We start from the raw sequence: 22,238 nt of genomic DNA on the forward strand, positions 1-22,238 counted from the left end.
TTTCATAAATGGTACAGAATTTTCAATTGATTATAATTGGCTCTATTCTATTAGGTTTTGCTTGTATTAAATGTTCTTTCCCTTTAAAGAGGTTGTTACTGCTTTTGTAGCTATCTAAGGCAGGCTATGGCAGAAGTTTACCTCTGCTATGGAAGAAGTTGTATTTGCCTCTGCTCAGGGAACTCAAAACAACCCAGAGTTGCTTCTCACTAAACATAGTTAAAAACTGCCTGACCTGAACATAGACTCTATATGAGAACAAATAAAAACGTATAGAGTTAAAACTAAGTCAGTGCAGCGTCACAAGATCAATCATTGACCATAAATCCTTGTGGCATATTGCTCATTAAAGATCTGTGTCAGATGATGGCTTTTGTAATACTGCCAATGCATAACTTTTCTTGCTAAATAAAACAAGGTTACTCCCAAGTCTAAGAGGTGTTTGCTTAAAGGTCATACCTCTAAAAATCAACCAATTTGCTTATGTTTCAGTGAAGTCTATGGATATTTCATAGTACAATACGCACTGTGGCAGCTATAAATAAGATATGCTTTTTCTATGTTTTCTTTTGTATGATATTTATATTTTTTCTATCTTTTTAAAACAAGACAAAATATGTACATTTGCTTTTCGTGTAGTGATTATATTTCAGACAAGTAAGCCTACAATTCCTTAGAAACAACCAGAAGCATAGTCATTTTCTGTTCGGCTGAACCAGAGTTCAGTATATGTTTTATCCCTATTCTTTAATTAGTTTGTGCACCCATCAGTAGCCAAACAGAACATTAGCAAGAAAATGGCATGAACACTCATTTGATATAGAACACTAAACAAGCTATTTGAAATCATCAGGAGAAAGGTAATGATTGCAGGAAAGAGCATTCTCTCTGTAAAGGTAAATAACGTGTTCAGAAAGTTTAGAAAGGTTACTATCCTATTTTAAGCATTTCTGCAACTAAAGGAAATATATACCAAGTTTATAGTTAGCTTTTATTTCCTTTTTAAAGACAATCTGAATATCCAACTCTCAACCATTCTTTACTCAATTGTTGTTGGACTAGAAAACCTAGCATACCTAGCATATATTATAATTGGTTAAGGAATACATTATCAGGGTTGTATTTTTAAAGCAATATTTTGGCATTTAGCACCGTGGAACAGATATGCGTAGGGTTTAAAACTCCTTTACAGGAGAAAGATAAGTAAAATCTCTGAGGTGTGCCAAGTGTGCCAGGCACTTCCCACGTTGGCAGAAAACTATACCGGCTTGGGGTACCTGCAAGCAAGCAATCCTCTTCCTTTTGTCTTCTTTCTTCACAATTCTGGGGCAGACACTTGCACAAACTTCGGCTTTCAACTCTACTGTCCATGCATTATCGGTGCGAAGAAGGAAGAGGATTGCTTACTCGCAGGTACCCCAGGCCGGTGAAGTTTTCCGCTAACACTGGTCTGAGGTACCTAACATTTTGGCACCCTCCCCACCCAAGTGATTGTACCATTCCTTCTCCTTTAATACACTGGCACAGCTTATGCCACCCTAAGAGTTCAGTGCCTCCACTATCTACACAAGCTGCCTGGTTGCATTGGTTTGATTGGTGGTGCTTTTAGTTCAATGGTAAACACCTTTTCCTGGCTGTTATCACTTCTTATTCAAAACATTAATAACTGCAGTGTCTCCTATAGACAGGGTGCCTCCCATTCTTTGAATGGGCACCGGTAACAGGCAGGAAGGGCATGTTGACTGCCACTGACTGCCCATCAGCCTTCATGATCAACTCTGGTGTAATATCAACAAAGTGCAATTGTTTACCAACAACACAGAATCGACATTGCTTGCGAGAGTTACAGAGTGCCAGCAATGTAGATTCTACATTTCTGCATTCTATTGAAAGGAATTCTAATTGAAAGGGCCACAACTGTTGGCAGTTAAAGAATTAAAATTCACTTTTGGTGCTCCCCACCCAGATGGATGGTCATCCCATTTTGTCTGAAATTATCAGATTAGATTATATGGTTTCTATGTGGGTATAATTAGTAATCAAGTAAGCAAGTAATAATTTTAGCATAGATATTGCTCCTGGCTCTCATTATAAAACAGTCATAGAATATTCAGAGCAATACCATACCTGCATGTGGAACACTTCATCAGAACTTTCCGACTGCCCTGTAAGATTGCTAACTTCTGCTGATGCTTGGGAAGATAGCGAAGAGGATGAGTACCTGTTAACAGCTGGGTAGCTTAACGGACTGAAAAAAATTATTTCAAATTAATTACACAAAACAAGAAAATAATTTCCACATTTTATATACACATATTGCTGCTTACATCGACTATTCCTGTACTATAATTTAAATGTCTGTTACAAAATTTTATAATAATTAAACTGACAGGAACAAATTGAATAGTCAAAAGAAAGCAGCCCAATGTATATAAGTGAACTTTACTTTTAAAGTTTAAATCTATATACGGCAGGATTATGAGTAGCGATTGAGAACTTTACCTTCGTCTAGGTACTACTCTTGCAGCGTCTGGGCCCATGATAGCAGGTGCTGAATTTCTAGGGATACGAGGGCTTCCGTTGAGAAAATTAATAGGACTAGGTGGCACACATGTGGAAAAATCCTGAAAAAATTATAAAATAATGGTTGGGAACCATGAGGTTTGTTGCAAAATTGTCATTTTTGGAAGTGTTTGCAAATCTGCGCTAGAATTTTGCGCAGATTTTCACCAGGAAAAGTTTTTCACATGGGAAAATGGCAATGGCATTGGTAATAGAGTTTTGTCATGTATTTCGTTTTGCCAGAAAAACATCCCATAGATTCCAGTGCATTTGATGCAGAGAAAAGAATTCCACTAACTCCAATGCATTTTGCCTTTCACTAATTTTACGGCAAAACTTTATGTAATATTTATGCAAAATGATGAACTTAAAAGCCACAAATTACTTTATAAAAAAGTAATTAAACACAGATTATGTGTTTGTCAAGCAAAATAAACTTCACTTACACTATATGAATGATGTAAATATTGTTTCCTTCAGTCTTGCAATAACACTATCACAGCAAGCAGACAGGTGCCATTTTGTGGACAATTATTAAGGCAATTATTAAGCTTTGCATCAAGCCAAAATCTTGTCTATGTTCCAGAATGAAGGACCTAATGCACATGCCCATACACTGGCTACGCAATTAGATAGTGAGGAGGGAGGGGGGAAAGTGAAAGTAATTGTCCTGCCTTTATCATCAGTACAGATGTATTAATAAAAAAGGAATTTAGGTATCATGTTTAAGGACTTTTATCATACAGTTTGTTTATGTCTGAGTGCATCTGGGCAGAGGAATTTGTAACACAAATAGGGACATTGGAGCTCATTTAAAAACAGTGGACCAAGTTGCACCTGGGAGCAACCATAGCATCCAATCAGTGGTTAGTTTTATTCAACAGCTGCAGCTATAACAATGAAAGGAAAGCTATGAATGGTTACCAGGTACTAATTTGCCCACTGTTTATATATTACCTCATTGTGATTTGTGCATGACCTATGTTGAAATCATGTTACAAATCAAACTTGATAAACTCTAACCAAAATCCAACCAAAATATGTCACTGTTGCATGGTTGCATTTTTGTTGTTACTTTGATATTCCCAAGTTATTTCCATACCTGTATTCCCAAACTTGACTTCATTACAAAGAACTGATCCACCATCTTCTTATGGAGAGGTCTCATATCCTGAGGCACAAATTTTTCATGCACTGCTAAACCAAACTCTAATATCTGGGCCTTAAAATAAAAATAGGTCAATTTCAAAACATATCTCTAACTACTAAAATGTATGCTACGCAATTTACAAACATAGCTGTTAAACAATGAACAAAAGAACAAGGATTTAAAATGAAATATATTATCTGCAAATTTCCCGATTACAATGGTAAGTATTCTGCTGATTAATTCAAAGAAAGAAATTTTCTATGCAGGGAAAGCATCGTTTAAGCATAAAGGAAGGGTGTAATCTCTGAAGTTAATATAATTAGGCAAATTAATGCAAATTTATAGGACAGTTAACTTGCAGTCCATATAATAAATGTAGTAGCTCTGCCACCCCACAGCACGCTTTGACGTTGAGCGGCTGGAAGGTGAGGGTGGAGTTCTTTACAACTACAGAGGAATCAGACTGGCGGTTTGGGCCCTCCTGTCCCCCAGGGTCCCCCCAGCGACCTTCTATAGTTATGCTTGTGATGTTCCTCATTTGCTAAAAATATCAAATAATTGGCATATCCACGGCCACAGCCATGGCTAGAGGATGCCCTGGAAAACTGTGGATTTACCAATTATTATTATTTTGTGGTCATTTTTGTGATGATAACTTTTATCCTAAACCCCATCCACATATTTATCAGCGATATCATCCATTGTGTATTTGACCAAACAGATAATATATTTTCATAATAATGAATACATTTCTTTTGAATAAGAGGGAATTTCTTTTTTTATTATTTTAACTGAACAAATTACGACTACTATTGAGAAATCTTAAAAAAACATGAAAATATAAAAAGAATGAAAAAAAGTCACGACTCCTGTTACTATCACATCATTGACAAGCCCATAAAATCCCATCTTTCCTGCATTTGCTCTGTCTCTTCTTTAGGTGGGTGGGGGTAGTCTGAGGCATACTCTACACTCCCATTTCATAATATTAAGGGCATAAGACATTTTAGGCAAAAAAACCTATTAAAATGCCCTCCCCCTTTTAAACAAACAGGGCATTATTTTCCATACATAGCACTATATTCAAGCTGGCCAGTCCTGCACTCACTTCTTTTTTCACTTATCTGATAAGCACTATTATTTAACAACAGCATGCCGATACATTTCTTAATATAGAATACCCTGTTTTGTATTCATTATTTAGGCGAATGATTCTTGTGTGCACACACAGCAGTATATCAACCAGAAATAAACTGTTTCTGTGGGAACGCTCTTCAGTTTGCCATGGTAATACATTTTCTTTTCATCCATCTGGTAGCACAGATCTGCAGTGCAGTGCATTATATTTATTTGGAAACAAACACAGAGCTAAGGTTTACTAGTCTGCACTTAAACACGCTTACACATACTTTTCCATTATACCTTGTTATTCATCACAGATATGTACAGTGTGTAAATATGGATGTATAAGTATGTATGTGTTTAAATAGTTGACAAAACTCAAAGCTCCTAATACATTATCTGCCCTGGTGTCTGTGTACTTTCAAACAGTAAGCAGTTATTTTAGTTAGAATTGTAATTATTTGGGCCTTATGACTTCGACAATGGAACATACACCTTGAGCATCCTATCAGTCGTCTATAGCAGTCTTAGCCTGGAGTAAAATTTTAGAGGTAATATAGAGACCATTGCCTGTAAACTTAAATAACTTGGGCCAATTCTACAGAAGCTGTTATTTGGATGGGCAACTGGCCAAATCTTAATGGAAGAATCCTAAAATCATGGAGTTTGGGATTTTAGCAAATCCTTAGACTAAATTTCATATTTACTACATTCCTAGTAAATGTCACTTAATGAAGATTTCCATTTTACCTGCTCAAGCATAAGCTCTCTTAGTCGTGTGATTTTATCTCCGTCCTCTGGATGGTTAAAAATATACTCCTTTACAAAAAATGCCTGGGGAGGAAAAAATATAGTGTGACGTAAATGGGTTAATCCCAGATTTTAGTTTAGTCAATGAAATAATCTGTATTTAAGGGCTCATATTCCCTAATTTTGTTGCATTTAGGAAATTATTTTAATGTTCCTTAAACATGTAAGATATTGTGCAATGATAAATATATTCAGCAATGCTCACAAACATTAATAATCAATCGCACTTTCAACTACAAGTACAATTATGTAGCATTTGATGCATATTTAGATTGATATTGGGGGGTCTATGAGAGCACATTATAAGCACATGTATTTTGTTTTATATGGGTTTGGTGCCCTAGATAAATATGATTTGTTTTCCAAATAGTATTGAAGTGGCTATAAAGGCAGATTTGAAATGCCTTGGGCATGCCCACTATGGTGCTAAATGTGATAAATGTTCCTCTAATTACTGCAAGACACAGAATAGTACAGCATTGACACTTTCTATGTTTGCCCTCATCAGGAAGAATGATAACAAAGATCAAAAGATATGGCGCTACTGGGTACAATTTAGAAGGCCTGGACCTTCCCTGTCACAGGACTGGGTAACTATGGGCCCATATGCTATATGAACATATATCCTTATGTAATAGAGAATCTAAAATCTCCAGTATTGTATATTTATTTTGTTCTGTTTCTAATAAACCTGTAGTTGAACTAATGTTTGCTAATATTTCTCAAAAGTCACTCTGTGGTTTAGGCCACTTCCAGTGTTCGGGGTGCAAGTGCATCAATAGACGCAGCGCATTGGTTCAGAACGGAAGGCAGGAAGGACTGAGCAGTGCTGAAGGCAACTATAGGGAAGGAGTTCATTTTCATACAAGTACCTTTAATAAAAGTGGTTTCATAAAAAAGCATGGCACACCCCTTAGTGCTCATTTGCTAAGCACATGAACCCACCAAAATCTGGTGCTCAGTGCAGAAGCAGGGCCACTGCCCCTCTGTACCTGGCGCCTCTGAATGATGTGCAAGGTATGGGGCAAGGGGTCCTAAGTATCTACCTCTGCCTGCCCCTCTTAACAGGAGCGCTGCTTAATGCAGGCAGCATTCCATTCAGGAGACAATTGGCATGTTTTTGTGCCTCAAAAAAGAGGCATCTCACATAGTGGGCAAAGTGCAATAAAGAGCCCTTTAGTGTTTTAAGATTTTGATCACTATTCTTAAGACTTTCACATGCAATTCACAGAGAAGAACCTGATCCACTCCTTGCAAGTAGCAGCTCTAGCTTAAGTCATTATACTGGAACTGGTAACTAGCCATCCATTGATTGACACTGACCTCCTGGTACCTGGATACACCCCCATTAACAGCAGCATCTATAACTCCATTCAGACACATTGTAAGTGGGTTGATGTTCTGCATCTGCCGTGCCTGACACTGACTAATTAGTGTCCTCAGCTGCTGGTTTTTATTTTCCAGGACCTCAATGGCATTTTCAAGCGGACTCATTTCAACCTGAAAAAAAAAAAATAAGGTTACAGTCATTAGCTACCACAATGTTTGTACAAATCCCTGCCAATACTTCAGAATGAGACTAAATACAGTTGGAAAAAAAGAAAGTCCTCAAACAGCATGCTATAAATCACATTATACTGTATAGTATTCAGTTGCACTACAAATTATAACAGCTCACTCATTATAGCTTGAAAGCTACACTTTACCAATACCCATATTTCGCAGGAATCATGTGCAATCATGCATCTTTTCTCATGAACGGCTCCTCTTTGGTAAAAAGTATATTTTCCAGTAAGTCTGAAATAAGCACAGTATATAACTAGCAAAACTACAAGTGCCTTTGTTATGTAATGCCCAATGGCTATAAAATAGCTACTGTGAAACCAGCGTGTCTCCATCCATTAATGTGTACTGAAATTTAAACAACTTGTTATGTATGTATGCCTTATCCACAATGCATCCATTTACTTTAGTGTAAATAAATCTGTATTTAGTGATCCCCCCCCCAAAATGAATGAACCCAAGATAACAAATTTCTTTAATACACAATAAATAATGTAATCTATATTAGAACAGAGAAAGGTGGCGTGGAAAACTGCCTCTCTTCTGCAAATGGAATCCTCCCCCCACCTTATTATGCATGTTATTATCACCTACATGCAGTGCAAAGTTCACTACTCATTCTCATACTCATGCTAATGACTGAACGGCTAATCTGCTCCTTTACCTGCCAGCCAGAGTAATTTACAATAATAGTCCAAAACTTTGATGTCAAACTGTCTGATTGATGCTTTATTTTCTATTTAGACACCTTCTTAAAGAAATGTAAATTGAATAACCAAGGTTCTGGCATATACTGTACTACAATATAAGCTCTAGATCTAATGCACATTGCTTCCCCTCGGACAACATAAAGAGAAGTAAATGGCTAACCATTACTCTATTATTTGCATGCATATTTACAGTGGCTTTACACTATTAACTGGGGGAAATAACACATTAATGTTTAATTAACTCTGCCCTTACCACTTCACGTTTTTCTACTTCAAACCAGCGAGAAATTCCAGGCAAACTTTGCACCAAGGTCAACGCAGTTCTTTCTACCCAGAGACTCTGAGGGGTGAAAAAGGTAATTGTCTATGTGTACGTTAAAGGCAGTTCTATAAGCACATATTGCAATAAATTAAATGATACCTGCATTTGGCATTGCGGGGAACAGTTGCTATTCTTTGTATTTACATGTGAACAATCTATTAGAATTAAGTGGTGCATATGTAAGATCTTTGCCATGGATACTGATTTATTGTGTCACAGTGCTGAAGTGCTTTCCCATTAACAGTTCACACAAGTAAGCCAAATTGAATATCCTGGCTTGGAGGCAATTATCTTTCACAGGAACAGACTGTGACCTTCCAAGCGTCATTAAGTGCACGTGTTCAAAAATATGCAATTTTTTACTCTCTGGTTTTATGCTAAATAACACACACAATATTGTGCATTTATTCGAAACAGTGGTCTATACTTAGATGTGAATACTATCCAGGGGACAAATGTCACGTCAGAAAATCTATATCCATATTGTCATCTGGATGATAAATGTGTAACAGTAATTGAAAACCTTCAGCCATCACTGACACAATTCATTAGAATAAAGCAATATCCGCTGCTACAAACTGGATATGTGTATAAAACAAGCATGTGAAAAATTTGTAGGGAATTGTGACCTATTTCACCATATGCCCATAAGCAATGAAATAGAAATATGGCACATACATTGCTACACTGTTCATTCCTAAAAAAATCAGCATGATGTAATACAAAGGGCTCTTTCTTTTATATTTTACTGGTATTCATGTAAGTCTTTTTTAGTACCTTGAATTCATTTTCTTTGTCCTTGGTCCCTTTGTGAAATGGCCTGTCATATCGAAATCTCCATATGTGATTCACTTTGTAGAAACTTTTGATATTATCAGGGATACCATCTCTCTGCAGTACTTCTTGGGTTTCTGGTATTGGTGTTACAGCATAGATCTGCAAATCTGCATGCAAAGTTAAGGATGATCTTTCTCTTTTACACAGCACAGGACTTTCTCCATAAGTACTACAAATACTCCATGTTAGCAACATACAATAAGAAAAAATACTTTTTCCTTATGTATAATACATTTCCCTTATATATAAAACACATTTTTATATAAAGAAAATATTTTGGGGCAGATTTATGGAATGAAGAGAACCTAGGTGAGTTTTTATGCATTAAAGGAAAACTATATCCCCAAACAAAGTCTCTATAAAAATATATTGCATAAACAAAACAAGCTCATATGTAAAACCCTGCTTCATCTAAATAAACCATTTTCATAAAAATATACTTTTTTAGTAGTATGTGCTATTGGGTAATCCTAAATAGAAAATTGGCATTTAAGGAATTAAGTGCCACCTCCTGGAATCATAGGATTCACAGTGCACACAAACAAGCCAAGGCACAGAGTTCTGCATTTGCTACCACACTTCTTCCTGTTACAGTTAAAGCTGCATTAGTTCACTATCTGTTGGTTAAGTATTCATTCTGGGGGTATAGTTTTCCTTTAAAGGGGTTGTTCACCTTTAAATTAACTCTTAGTATGATGTAGAGAGTGCTATTTTGAAACAACTTGCAATTGGTCTTCATTTTTTATTATTAATAGTTTTCAAATTTTTTTACTTTTTGTTCCGCAGGTCTCCAGTTTGGAATTTCAGCAGTTATCTGGTTGCTAGGGTCCAGTTTACCTTAGTAACCAGGGAGTGATTTGAAAGTGTGACTGATATATACATAGTAGAGAGGCTGAATAGAGAGATAAGTAATAAAGAAAACAATAATGATAATAAAGTAGCCTTAAAGAGCAATAGTCTTTGGCTTCCAGGGTCAGTGACCCCCATTTGAAAACTGGAAAGAGGCAGAAGGAGAAGGCAGAACATTTAAAAACTATAAAAGATAAAAAAAAATGAAGACTAATTAAAAAATGTATTTAATTAATTAATTAATTTAATTTTTAAAGTAAAATTAGCCACTCTAGAACATATTAAAAGTTAACTTACAGGGGAACCTCCCCTTTAAGCTCTTTGATAAATCTGCCCATAATATAAATTATCAAAAACTTTCAGGTACTATTGGGTACCACAAAAATGTACTTTTGTGCTCATAAATGCTGACCTTTAGTACTGTAAGACATTTTATATACAATCTGCGTAGGAACATGTGATAAACTAATATTAATGTAACTGAAGTCAAGAACATTCAAAGACAAAATTAAGCCATTGCTTGAATATTAGTCAGCAGATTCTAGTACATTCTAAATAATGATTGCATTTACCCTTTTGTGTTCTTATTCAGTAACCCAGTGGGAAGTTGATAGCTATAAAATAAAATAGTTGTTTGCTAACATGCACCAGGCACAGTCAGTAAATATCCTATAATCGTTGTTGTCCTTAACCTGAAAGAAATCAATGAAACTGAGCAGTATGCTTTCTGTACCATGTCAAAGCAGTAATATAGAGTGGCAGCTGTGGGAAAATGAACCATCAGTTTCCGGGGAAATGTGCAATTACTCATTGTGTGAAGTTTAAAGCTTGAGTAGGAAAGAGCAATAAAGTGACCTTGGAAGTTTGTGATAAAACAAGGATACACTGAGCTTCTGCCTGAAATATGGTTTCATCAGGCTGGTTGGCATGTTGCATTGCAATGGCGTGGGGAAATTCAGTTAACATGCGCTGCTGGAAAGCCTCAAGCCTTTCATAGTCGTGTCCTCTGCAAACAAACTCCTTGTTCTAAAGATATAAAAAAAAGCTAAGAAACATTCTAGACACTGAAACAAGGTGCCATGCTGCATATTTACAGTGGCGCTAATTTATTTATTTTACTTTAAGTCAGGTTCTGCTGTTATCGTGTGATCTTTGCTCAAGATCCAGGTCAGTCTTACACCACACAGGTCCAGAAAAGCACAGCTGTATGTCAAGCATCAGGTTAGTAACAGACAATAAATATTATTGCTACAAGGACTAATGTGTAAGGGGTCTTTTACAGCAAGGAAAGCTGTCTGCAACAAAGTGCAAGAAAAAAAACAAAAAATAACTGAACCTGTTTTCTAGTCTTCAAACAGTTTACAAAATATTTGTCATTAGACCATTTTAAAGGAATACTGTCATGGGAAAACATGTTTTTTTTCTCATCAGTTAATAGAGCTTCTCCAGCAGAAATCCATTTTTAAAAACAGAAACAGATTTTTTTTATATTTAATTTTAACATTTCACATGGGGCTAGCCATATTCTTCAGGGTACCACAGCCATGTGAACTGTGCTCTGATAAGATTCAGTCACACTTTACTGCTGAGCTGCAAGTTGGAGTGATATCACCCCCTCCCAGCAGCTGATCAGCAGAACAATGGGAAGGTAGCAAGATAGCAGCTCCCAGTAGGTATCAGAATAGTACTCAATAGTAAGAAATCCCAAGTCCGGCTTGGGACTCCTCCAGTTACATGGGGGTAGGAGAAACAATAGGTTATTGGAAAGCAGTTTTAATCTGTAGCACAGGCTCCTTCTGAAAGCTCAGAATCAGGCACAATTCACTGAGATGGCTGCCTACACACCAAGGTTCAAGAATAACATTTTAAATGGTAGAGTTAATTATTTGCTATGCAAACTGTGTAATTTAGAAATAAAAATCATGACAGTATCCCTTTAACAGAACTTGAAACGCTAAAAATATCTACCAGGGTTGATGTACAGGACATATCCAGGCCACTACACTAGTTCTCTTAACAATCAGTTTAAAATAGTTCAGCAAATAAACCAAAATGATACAATTATTGAAAAAGTTAGAGAAAATGATAAGGAAACGTGTAAGAGGGCAGAAGAAAGGGACAGAATTACTTAATTTGGAAGCTGTAGAAGAAAGGAAGATAATTCTGAGAAAAATGAGGCATACAATGAAACCTAAGGATAGGGATAAAAACAGACAAACTTTACACTGAATATACTACCCTTCCAAATTTCTGGTAACACATACACATTTCATAGTGTTCTTGCAATATATCCCTGTTCTTATTGTTAGTATTTTAAACAAGAAGCAAAGCAACACCTGTGTAAACTTGCCTTTTACTGACAACAACAGAACTAGACTTCCTATAATTCCATGAGTACACATACCAGTACAGATCCAATCATATCTCATTTTGCATATTTTTATATGGTATCAAGGTAAGCAGACAGCCGATTTAGGAACTCCCAGAGAAATTGTTATTGTAGCATCAAATTGTCTAGAAGCAATCACTTTCAAAAGCATCCCTGATTTTTGTTTTTAATTTAATGTAAATACGGACATGTTTTCACTGTATTACTCACTCGCAAGAAAAATGGGAATTTTTTGCCATAAAATCCAACTCTGAAAAACTCCGGTTCCAAGCGCTGCTGATCCATAATTTTATCATATAGCGAAGCCTCCATCATCTAGGAAGAAATTAAATGCATTAACATTATACCTTACTATTAACATATGAGTACATTACACCTGGATATAAATATTATTTAAATAACACTTTATTGTCTGTATAGGCTGAGATAATAAGAACCTGTACCAATGCTGGTATGTGTTTCACAATCAAGTAAATAGAAGGCAGAAATGGTGGATTCTCTCTAAGCCCTGAGCCAAGCAAGATTTCCACTAGGAGATTCCCACACTGAATCTACAACCCATTATGCTCACAGTGCTATTAAAAGTCCATGTACATGTATAGGATCCCTTATCCGGAAACCTGTTATCCAGAAAGTTCTGAATTACGGAAAGGCCATCTCCCATAAACTCCATTATAAGCAAATAATTCTAATTATTTTAAAAGTAATTTCCTTTTTCTCTGTAATAAAACAGTACCTTGTACTTGATCGCAACTAAGATATAATTAATCCTTATTAGGGTGAAAACAATCCTACTGGGTTCATTCAATATTTAAATGATTTTTAGCAGACTTATGGTATGGAGATTCAAATTACGGAAAGATCCCTTATCCGGAAAACCCCAGGTCCCAAGCATTCTGGATTACAGGTTCCATACCTGTACAATTTTTAAAGGGTTATTGCAGATGCCAACAGTGTAATATAAATATTTACATTTTGTAACCAGCTGTGCTGTTTTCTTGCAGGATAGGCAAAACATATTTATGTACAACTACGGACACCATTAAACTACTTATCTACTTATCTACTTATCTTATGCTTATTTAAACTCCAACGAAAAACTCAGAGAGGTAAAGAAAGTCTGATTTTTTTTTTTAAAAAAAATAAATAAAATTTTGTAATAAGACAATGCAGTTTATATGAAACGTTGATAAATCTGCCTTTATGGGTTCTGTAGTAACTTGGTCAGGGTTTTCCTCAGTCTTGAAACACTCCAATTCAATGGAATAAAATCTATGTATGTCTGATTGATATCCAGCTGCCAATTTCATTTTTTTTCCATTATACAAAACACAGGAAATTCATAACAGACAAAAGTATCTTAAGATTTTCTAGAAATTCCTGTACAAGTAGAGTTAGTTATGATGCAACAACTTGCCATGTATTTTCAAATGTCATAAGTTAGTACTACTAAGAAAATCGTAGAGAAAATTTATTTATGTGCATATCTTACATAGAAACAGCAAGGTTTTGTTCAACAGTGCACTTAACAACCATTAAAACATACTCAAATTACCCTCATTTTGCTGAGATTTCTGTAGTCATAGTAGCTTTCATATTGCTCAGCCAGCTTCCTGCAGAGTATGATTCCATTCTCCCAACACTGCACAAGAACACAAACAGTCAAACAGAGTAAGCAGAATTTGCTATGGTTATAGATATTTACCATTAAAGCTGCTTGAAAGTTTGTACATTAAATGGCAATAAATTATGGAAAAAGCCAGCAATGAAAAAATAAAAATGGTGATTTTAGGTCATTATCCCAGATTCAAGGCCTTTGTGAAATATAACTCAAGTCTAAGTAGAATAGGAGCATATATTATAATAGAACGCAGTGAGAAGAGTATGTATAATGGCTATTTACACAGGATGAATGCCTATGCTTTATTTATACCAGTACTTCAAGGTTTTTTCAATCATTTTCTTTTTAGAAATTTAAAGAGTAAATAATTGAAGAAACATTTTGATATAATTATTTTCATAAAAATAGGCCTGTTTGAGAATCTCTGCCTTTAAGTCTATGGATAAAATTATATACATACATAGTAAATAACATGTATTGCAGCCTCCACTTTTATGAATAAGTATAAATATGCAGGGAATACTTTAGCTAGCCACATTTCAGTGTAATCATATTTATGGCTTAGCTAACCTATAGCCGGCAATGGAAATTGGTATTTCCTAACTTTAAATAGACATTATCAGGCTCATTGCCCTTACACCCCAACTCAACCCCATTCCTCACAAGCCCTGCTCTCTTTTCACTCTGTCACTCAACTCTTTTGTCCAGGTCCCCTACTGTCTAGTGGCCTGATGGGATTCCTATATATCCTTACATATATGCTTGTCTTGCCAACCTATATATCCTTACATTTACAGTGGATATAAAAAGTCTACACACCCCTGGTAAAATGTCAGGTTCCTGTGCTGTACAAAAATGAGACAAAGATAAATCATTTCACTGTACCACTCAATTGAAAAACAAACTGAAATCTTTTAGGTGGAGGGAAGAAAACCAAAAACACTAAAATAATGTGGTTGCATAAGTGTGCACACCCTTAAACTAATACTTTGTTGAAGCACCTTTTGATTTTATTACAGCACTCAGTCTTTTTGGGTATGAGTCTATCAGCATGGCACATTTTGACTTTGCCCACTCTTCTTTGCAGAAACACTCCAATTCTGATCAGATTTAGGTCTGGGCTCTGGATGGGCCATTCCAAAACTTCAATCTTCTTCCGGTGAAGCCATTCACCGGAAGGCGGTACATTGCGGTTCCTGAGCTTTTGGCAACACAACATGAGTTTGTAGTCAGATTTTTTCAAGTATGTGCGTAACATCGTGCACAGCGAAATATATTGCGCACGGTGGGAAATAACGGACACGGCGGAAAAAAAAGTTAAATAACACAAAGAACATCGCTTCTTAATTATGACAAGTGTCCTTTTAGTGAATCGAACGTTAAGTCGCAAAAAATAAGAAGTGATAAAAATTTTAATTCATGCTATAAATAGTGCTCGTTTTATCAACCTTTAGTGAATCGGCCCCTTTCCGGCACTCCCCTTCCGACCATTCCTTCCCTGATGTGTTAAACTTATGCACGCTCAGGGGACACATATACTTATATACCTTATCTTACATATATGCTTGTCTCTGCAACTTATATACATGTATATACATACATATCAACTTATATCCAACTTATATACATATATGCTTGTCTCAATTTTTGGTCTATAAAAACAATGCCTCTGTGGCTTTTATCTAACATTAAGAAAAAATTCAGTACACACACAATAAGGTACATTACTTCCTATCTATTTTAATAATAGGGGGCAATAATATCAAGACAATTACAGAAGTATTTTGCAACATAGCCAACTAGATCTGCACTGTCCAACTGTTTCCATGTAGTGGGATGATTATTGGACCAGATTATATAAAAATTATGTTGCCATACACAGCAGGCTTTGGTATCCATAGGCAGGCAGTGGGCATTGAAGATACTTTGGAGGTTCACACAGCGCCAGAGTTAAATAGCTCTGAGCTAAAACAGTTGGCTTTAATAAGTGCAAATGAATATCTAAATCTGTTACAGTGGAACTCAATTACAAATGTCTTACTTACTTTTCCCCTGTCAAAGTTCTGTATAATGGTCATGTGCAGGTATTCCTTGCGCTGCCACTCTGTTTGCATTGGGTAGCTGATGAATTCTCTTAGTGGGCGATCAGACCATTCCAATAATTCATCATACAACAAAAGAGTATATGCACCCTCTGGGCAGAGAATAGAATATAATCAACAATTATTTGTTTAATTGTTTTTTACTGGTGCAATAAGTTGTTTGCAATTAAAGGGAAACAAAAAGATATTGCTTTACTATGTTCAAGGCATTGTTACCTGTGAAATTTTGTGCTTTCATGTGCAGATCATATAATTTGTGAATATAGCGTATATACATCTCTTCTTTATTCAGTTCTGTCTTATAAAAATTCTAGAAAAAATAGGAGCATGCTATTATGTCATCATCTTGCATTATCATAGCATAAGATAAAAAGTTTGCTCATTAGGACTCTGTAGGAGCATGGCATTGCTTTATTTCCGAACTTTATGCATTGTGCTTCAGATTACAGATCCCAAATCTGTACTACTCTTAAGTTAAGAGCATTTGTAAAAGCCCTCTGAGAGCAGTCATGCAGTAAACTGTTACACTATAGTGTGCATTTTAGATTTCTCCATCCGGTAGCTGGTTGCAATCATTTGGGCAAAGGCATTATAGAGGTGCAAACCCTCTAGTAACTATATTAATATAGTACATTTTTCAAATGTTATAACTGTACACCCTTTCTAATCTTCTCATTGATCCACTTCATAGTTTTTGTGAAAGTAAGGAATGTTGCCTTCTAATAAACATGAGATATTAGTTTATTCAAAACTTTACATATGCCCATATTAACAGTGCTGCGTTCATCTCATACCTAAACTGCACACATATCAAAGAGAGCAGTCTTGTTAGGTCTGCAAACCTTTTATTTGTAATAAGAAGTTTACTATTAGGTTTGACATATTCAGGCTTAGTCCCTTTATTCCCCTCCAGCTGTGTAATTTCCCAACAGTGTATGACTACTAAACCACTCCCTATAAACAAACCTGACTTATTCCAGGTAGGGAAACATTACTGAGGTGCCTCAATTCTCAAATGCAATAAAGAAGCAATAATGGTTTGATTGGGATGCACAAAGTGAATTACTGTGAAGTACAAGCAGTTCTGTTTTTCAGGGATGTGAAATCTGCATTCAGCTCTGTAGAGCTGTGTTTCTGTCAAGCAAGGACCCATGGGATTCATGGTATACTCTGCTTGATTGCCGAAAAACAAACCACGCTGAGATGTCAAGTCCCACTGCTGCCACCGAGGCAGTTGCAACCGCATCTCATTATTTTAGACAAGTTCATGTCTTAACCTTTTCACTGAGAATGGCTTGTAACAGAATACTGTTAGCATGTTAAAGATCCGCAGGCTTGAAGTATTCTGCTCATAATTAATTGCCTGAAATATAAGGACAAATGGATCTGTCTGAGTTTTCCCTGGGATGCTGGAAACCTGACATTTCAGATCATTATACAGTTATGCCATATTTTTCTATTTTAGCCACTCAGCTCATAGTGTATTGCATAACACCCAATATATGCCAAATTGTATGTAAACCAACTCTAGGGGGCTGATTTACTTACCCACGAACGGGTCGAATGGAGTCCGATTGCGTTTTTTTCGTAATGATCGGTACTTTGCGATTTTTTCGTATGTTTTGCGATTTTTTCGGATTCTGTACGAATTTTTCGGATCCAATACGATTTTTGCGTAAAAACGCGAGTTTTCCTATCCATTACGAAAGTTGCGTAAAAAGTTGCGCATTTTGCGTAGCGTTAAAACTTACGCGAAAAGTTGCGCATTTTTCGTAGCGTTAAGTTTTAACGCTACGAAAAATGCGCAACTTTTCGCGTAAGTTTTAACGCTACGCAAAATGCGCAACTTTTTACGCAACTTTCGTAATGGATACGAAAAACTCGCGTTTTTACGCAAAAATCGTATTGGATCCGAAAAATTCGTACAGAATCCGAAAAAATCGCAAAACATACGAAAAAGTCGCAAAATGTTCGTTTTCAAGTCGGAACTTTTCCAATTCGGGTCGGATTCGTGGGTTAGTAAATCAGCCCCTAGGAGTTGCATAGAAGCATATGCAAGCACAATTTAAAATATACAATAACTTACGAGCAAGCTGACAGTGCAACCAATCTTTTTTCCATCAACCTCCCCCATTTTCATACAGTCTCTAAAAAAATAAAAAGATTGAAAGCATATTGTCATTTTATTTATTTATGCACATAAGAATAACCGTAGAAATTAAGGAAATGAGAGTTATTTTCCTTAGATTATAATGACTGATGTTTTTTTTGAAGTCAGAAGAACATTTATTTTAAGCTCTTTAATTTTTACATAACTAAGCAATACAATAACTTCTACTAACACTGTATATTGCCAACAGATTCTTTTAATATTCATCTGCAGACCAAGAAATGCCTACCAACCAATGCCTTAGCTAAGATTCTAGTTCCTAGCCTAACAGAAGTCAAAACTGCCTAGGCAAATTTACAAAAATTTTTACTGCGGAATTCTAAAAGGATTTGCAGAAGTTTTAACATTTTCTACACTACGTAATCATAAAATGACACTTTTATGTCAATAAATAGCAATAGCAGATAATAACACAAAAACAGTCCCCTATATCCTTTTGAATCTATTAAACTATAAAATTAAGATTTTATCTTGTCAGATAAAGAAACAGCATGCATTGTTCCCTTCCGACAGGCGTGTTGCGTCGGATGGCTATTCTTTCATGTAGTTTACACATCAGATTTTCCTATTAGTTCCATTTTATTTTGTCCCATGCAACTACATCTGACTTGTATGATGCATTTTGTTGATCCAACACTATTCTACAAAAAAATTCCTATAGAGTTTAGCCCTCTACAGAGTAAGGGTGTTTCTGGCCCCTGAGCCTCCTGAGGTGGCTCCTGTGATTGTGGCACTCTCTGCACTAGCAGAGCTGAATTTCTGTTTATAAAAAAAAAGCAAATTCAGCCCCTAAAGTTACCAGGAGCGGCTTTTTGCCACCCCTGGTAACTTTGGGGATGCTGCCGCCTGAAATGAGTCTCTCAACTAGCCTCATGGCAGCAGCGCCCCTGCCACAGGAGATTATTATTCCAGCATACTTAATTTGGGAGTAGAAAGCCAATACTGTAAATTAGAGCACATAATACCATGCTTTGTAATAGCAAGGACATAAGCTATCACTGACAAGGTTGCAGAGTAGAGTAGATGGCAGTAGTGGGCAGCTTTACCAAGTGTGAAATTGTATAAAATAAAAGGACTACAGACTTGTCCATCACACTAAAAGGACAAAGTCATTTGTGTATTTGGGCTCAACCAATGTAATAAAATACTTTTCTTTGCCAGACACAGAACAAATAAAACTAGGATTCTACTTTATGTTTTAGGAACTGCTTGATTAATTAATCCAAGAGCACATTAGGGTCAATGATAACAAAGAAAGCAGTATATGTTTATCTGCAAAGACTAGAACAGTCTACCAATAGTTACTAATGGGTCGGCACACTGGCCCCAGGTAGCTTTCAGTTAAGCAGGCCAGCCACTATTATCTTCCCAGGCATCCCCTGTGTCACAGTCAGTATGCAAGGTACAGAACCGTTGGTTAAAGGTTTGTACTAGACACTGTCCAAGTCTAAAGAGGGTCAGGGGGATGCCTGGAAAAGTAGGAGAAACCAGGGGCCCAACCCTTTTAAAAAACTACCCAAGGTTGGTGCATTTCACATGAAACACTTGCATCTGTTAAGGGGAAGAGGTAAGCAAATAGTCAGTGGGTAGTGACATACCCCACCATCTCAGATTTGCAAGTACCTTAACTACAAAAAAAATCTTTACTTTATGCTATGTCTGACAGCAAATTTATGGAAAGTGACTTAAAATTAACCAAAATGGGCGAAAAGATGCCATTAATGAGACACATTTCCAGGAGATGGTTTAGGAAGTTAAAAGGCATGCCCTACTGCCCAGCTTTTAATTTCTGCTGTTTCTACTAAGCCACTGCATTATGTCAGGATCTAAACTTTGCTCATGATTTGATAAGATGCTGCAATGTCTAAGTTATAGCTAGTCATGTGCCTGTGTAAAACTACCATAGTAATTTATAAAAGCTCCATCTTTGTAGTAGTATAAAATTGCATAGCAAGGAATATTTGAATTAATGCGACAAAATACAAAGGGACAGCGACTATAATATTACCCAAGAAAATACTTATTTATGAAATATATTACACTTCCATTATGATCTATCATTTCTGTGATGCATTTCTGGAAGGTACAATACAAATCATAAATAGGTGACAGGTGATTTCACTTTCTGTCCAGCCGTCTGCTATCTATCACTAGCACTGAGGCTGACAAATTCAATCAGTGTTTTTCTGCACAGTTGTAAGTTACAGTTTTGAAACTCATTTCTGTTCTAAATCCTAACAATCCTAGCATTGAAAACACAGCCATAAAAAGTTATCTTACTTTCCAGATCATTGTATCCTTGCCTCAGAACACAATCAGTCTCACCTGTAGTCCAGCAGTCGTTCCATAAGTCTTGTTACAGTGGCAATCAATGACACGCCACTTTCTCGCCATGTTTCTCGCTCAATTTTTTTTAATAGGCTAAAAAAGAAATAAAAAAAAGTTATGATGGTATTACCTTAAAAGACATTATGGCTTTCTACAAACAGAGCCTTATTTATGTTACAGAAGTGTAATTCTCTGCTGTAACAGAATATAGCATATTGGGTTCCCATTATATAATGCAAATTGGAATTTTACCTACATTTTTGTTTACATATGACTAGAATAACTGAATGCTTACTGGGCACAAAGTGCTTTTGCTTTTGCTGCCTATGGATTAGTTAAAGTTAAGTACTATGGGATCCCTTATCTGTATACAGATATGGGACCTGTTATCCAGAATACTTGGGACCTGGGGTTTTCCGGATAAGAGGTCTTTACTCTACTAAAAATAAAAATAATTTAAATCCAATAGGATTGATAAAGGATTATTATAAATTTGAATAAGGATTAAGTACAAGTAACTGTTTTATTATTACAGAGAAAAGGGAAAACATTTTTAAAAAACTGAATTGTTTGCTTAAAATGGAATTGGAGATGGTCTTCCCATAATTCCGAGCTTTCTGGATAATGGATTTCCAGATAACAGATCCCATACCTGTATATGCAAATTTCCAGAAAACCATTGCTTTTTGTGCACATAAACAGAGTTTTCTACTCTGACAGAATAAATCCCTGACTACCCTGTGATCAGTAGCACAGAGGGCAAACTTTGGCCTGAAAATGCACTTGGAAGTATTTGGAATCCTTCATAATTATCCATTTGGTAGTCTTAGAAATCAGTCCCTCTGTTTCTTCTCTTGACCTGTGTCTAACTCTCTACTACTTACTTTAAGATATTAATAATAGCAAAATCATTTGATCTCAAATCAGCCACACACATTTCTATAAAATGTAACTGTAAGAATGTCTTGAATACTCTTGAATATCCTTAGAGTGACGATGTCAGCAATACTAAATTCAGGTATATCTTACCTAGGATATGGACCAAAGAGTGGAATACTAATCCAGGAAGCATTGACAAAAAAATAATGATCAGATTACCCACAAAATAAAAATATAATTTTTTTTAGGAAGTACAGAAATGCAAGTATTTGAACACAAATTCTCATTAAAGGAAAATAACAGCACAAAAAAAGTTGAATAGTGAGTGAAAAATTATTCCTTTGTTAATCTAATTTTCAAATGCAAGAAATACATCAATTAGAACATATTAAACTAAAAACATGTTTAAGCATGTAGCTTTTTTACAAAGATAAAATTAGCTGAAGGTTATGAAAACTACTATGGTTTTTTGATCACCAGTGATTCTGTTGCATCTTTCACATGATGTCAAGAATATTCATTAGAATTATCAGCAAAATAGTAATTGCTAGATGAAGCACCACAGAGCAATTCTCTTATTCCACTTCTTCATTCCCCAAGGGCCTACGTGTGTGCACTAAAGCAAAAAAAAAGCCTTTTTGTTAAAGTTTGGACTTTAATTCTACTGCACATATGCACCCAAGAAAGTAAGAAGATAGAGGAAGAGGATCGCTCTGTGATGCTCACATAAGAGCAGTTTTTCACTAACAAGAGCATTGGTCCAGTTCAGATCAAATAGAATTATGCAGGATTCCCATTTTATCTTTAATAAATATGTCTTTTAT

General features: G+C 35.9%; 1 protein-coding gene across 3 annotated transcripts in view; it reads right to left on the bottom strand.

Moving 5' to 3' along the window:
* The window catches only part of dock4 (dedicator of cytokinesis 4), a 169,817-nt gene that overhangs the window by 18,622 nt on the left and 128,957 nt on the right, over nt 1-22,238 (bottom strand). For 2 of the 3 annotated variants that reach the window (XM_031898963.1, XM_031898962.1), the window contains exons 33-47: nt 21,565-21,591; nt 20,533-20,628; nt 18,124-18,184; nt 16,254-16,347; nt 15,981-16,129; nt 13,870-13,956; nt 12,525-12,629; nt 10,810-10,951; nt 9,017-9,183; nt 8,171-8,257; nt 6,968-7,144; nt 5,585-5,668; nt 3,665-3,784; nt 2,503-2,624; nt 2,128-2,248 (exon numbers count right to left, since the gene is read on the bottom strand). In XM_031898963.1, coding sequence (XP_031754823.1) covers nt 2,128-2,248; nt 2,503-2,624; nt 3,665-3,784; nt 5,585-5,668; nt 6,968-7,144; nt 8,171-8,257; nt 9,017-9,183; nt 10,810-10,951; nt 12,525-12,629; nt 13,870-13,956; nt 15,981-16,129; nt 16,254-16,347; nt 18,124-18,184; nt 20,533-20,628; nt 21,565-21,591 — 1,639 coding nt within the window. The remainder of the gene's footprint in view (nt 1-2,127; nt 2,249-2,502; nt 2,625-3,664; nt 3,785-5,584; nt 5,669-6,967; nt 7,145-8,170; nt 8,258-9,016; nt 9,184-10,809; nt 10,952-12,524; nt 12,630-13,869; nt 13,957-15,980; nt 16,130-16,253; nt 16,348-18,123; nt 18,185-20,532; nt 20,629-21,564; nt 21,592-22,238) is intronic. The other variant, XM_002932824.5, reaches the window with a different exon arrangement.

This window comes from Xenopus tropicalis, chromosome 3 (genome assembly GCF_000004195.4).
Source record: "Xenopus tropicalis strain Nigerian chromosome 3, UCB_Xtro_10.0, whole genome shotgun sequence".
Classification (NCBI taxonomy): domain Eukaryota; kingdom Metazoa; phylum Chordata; class Amphibia; order Anura; family Pipidae; genus Xenopus; species Xenopus tropicalis.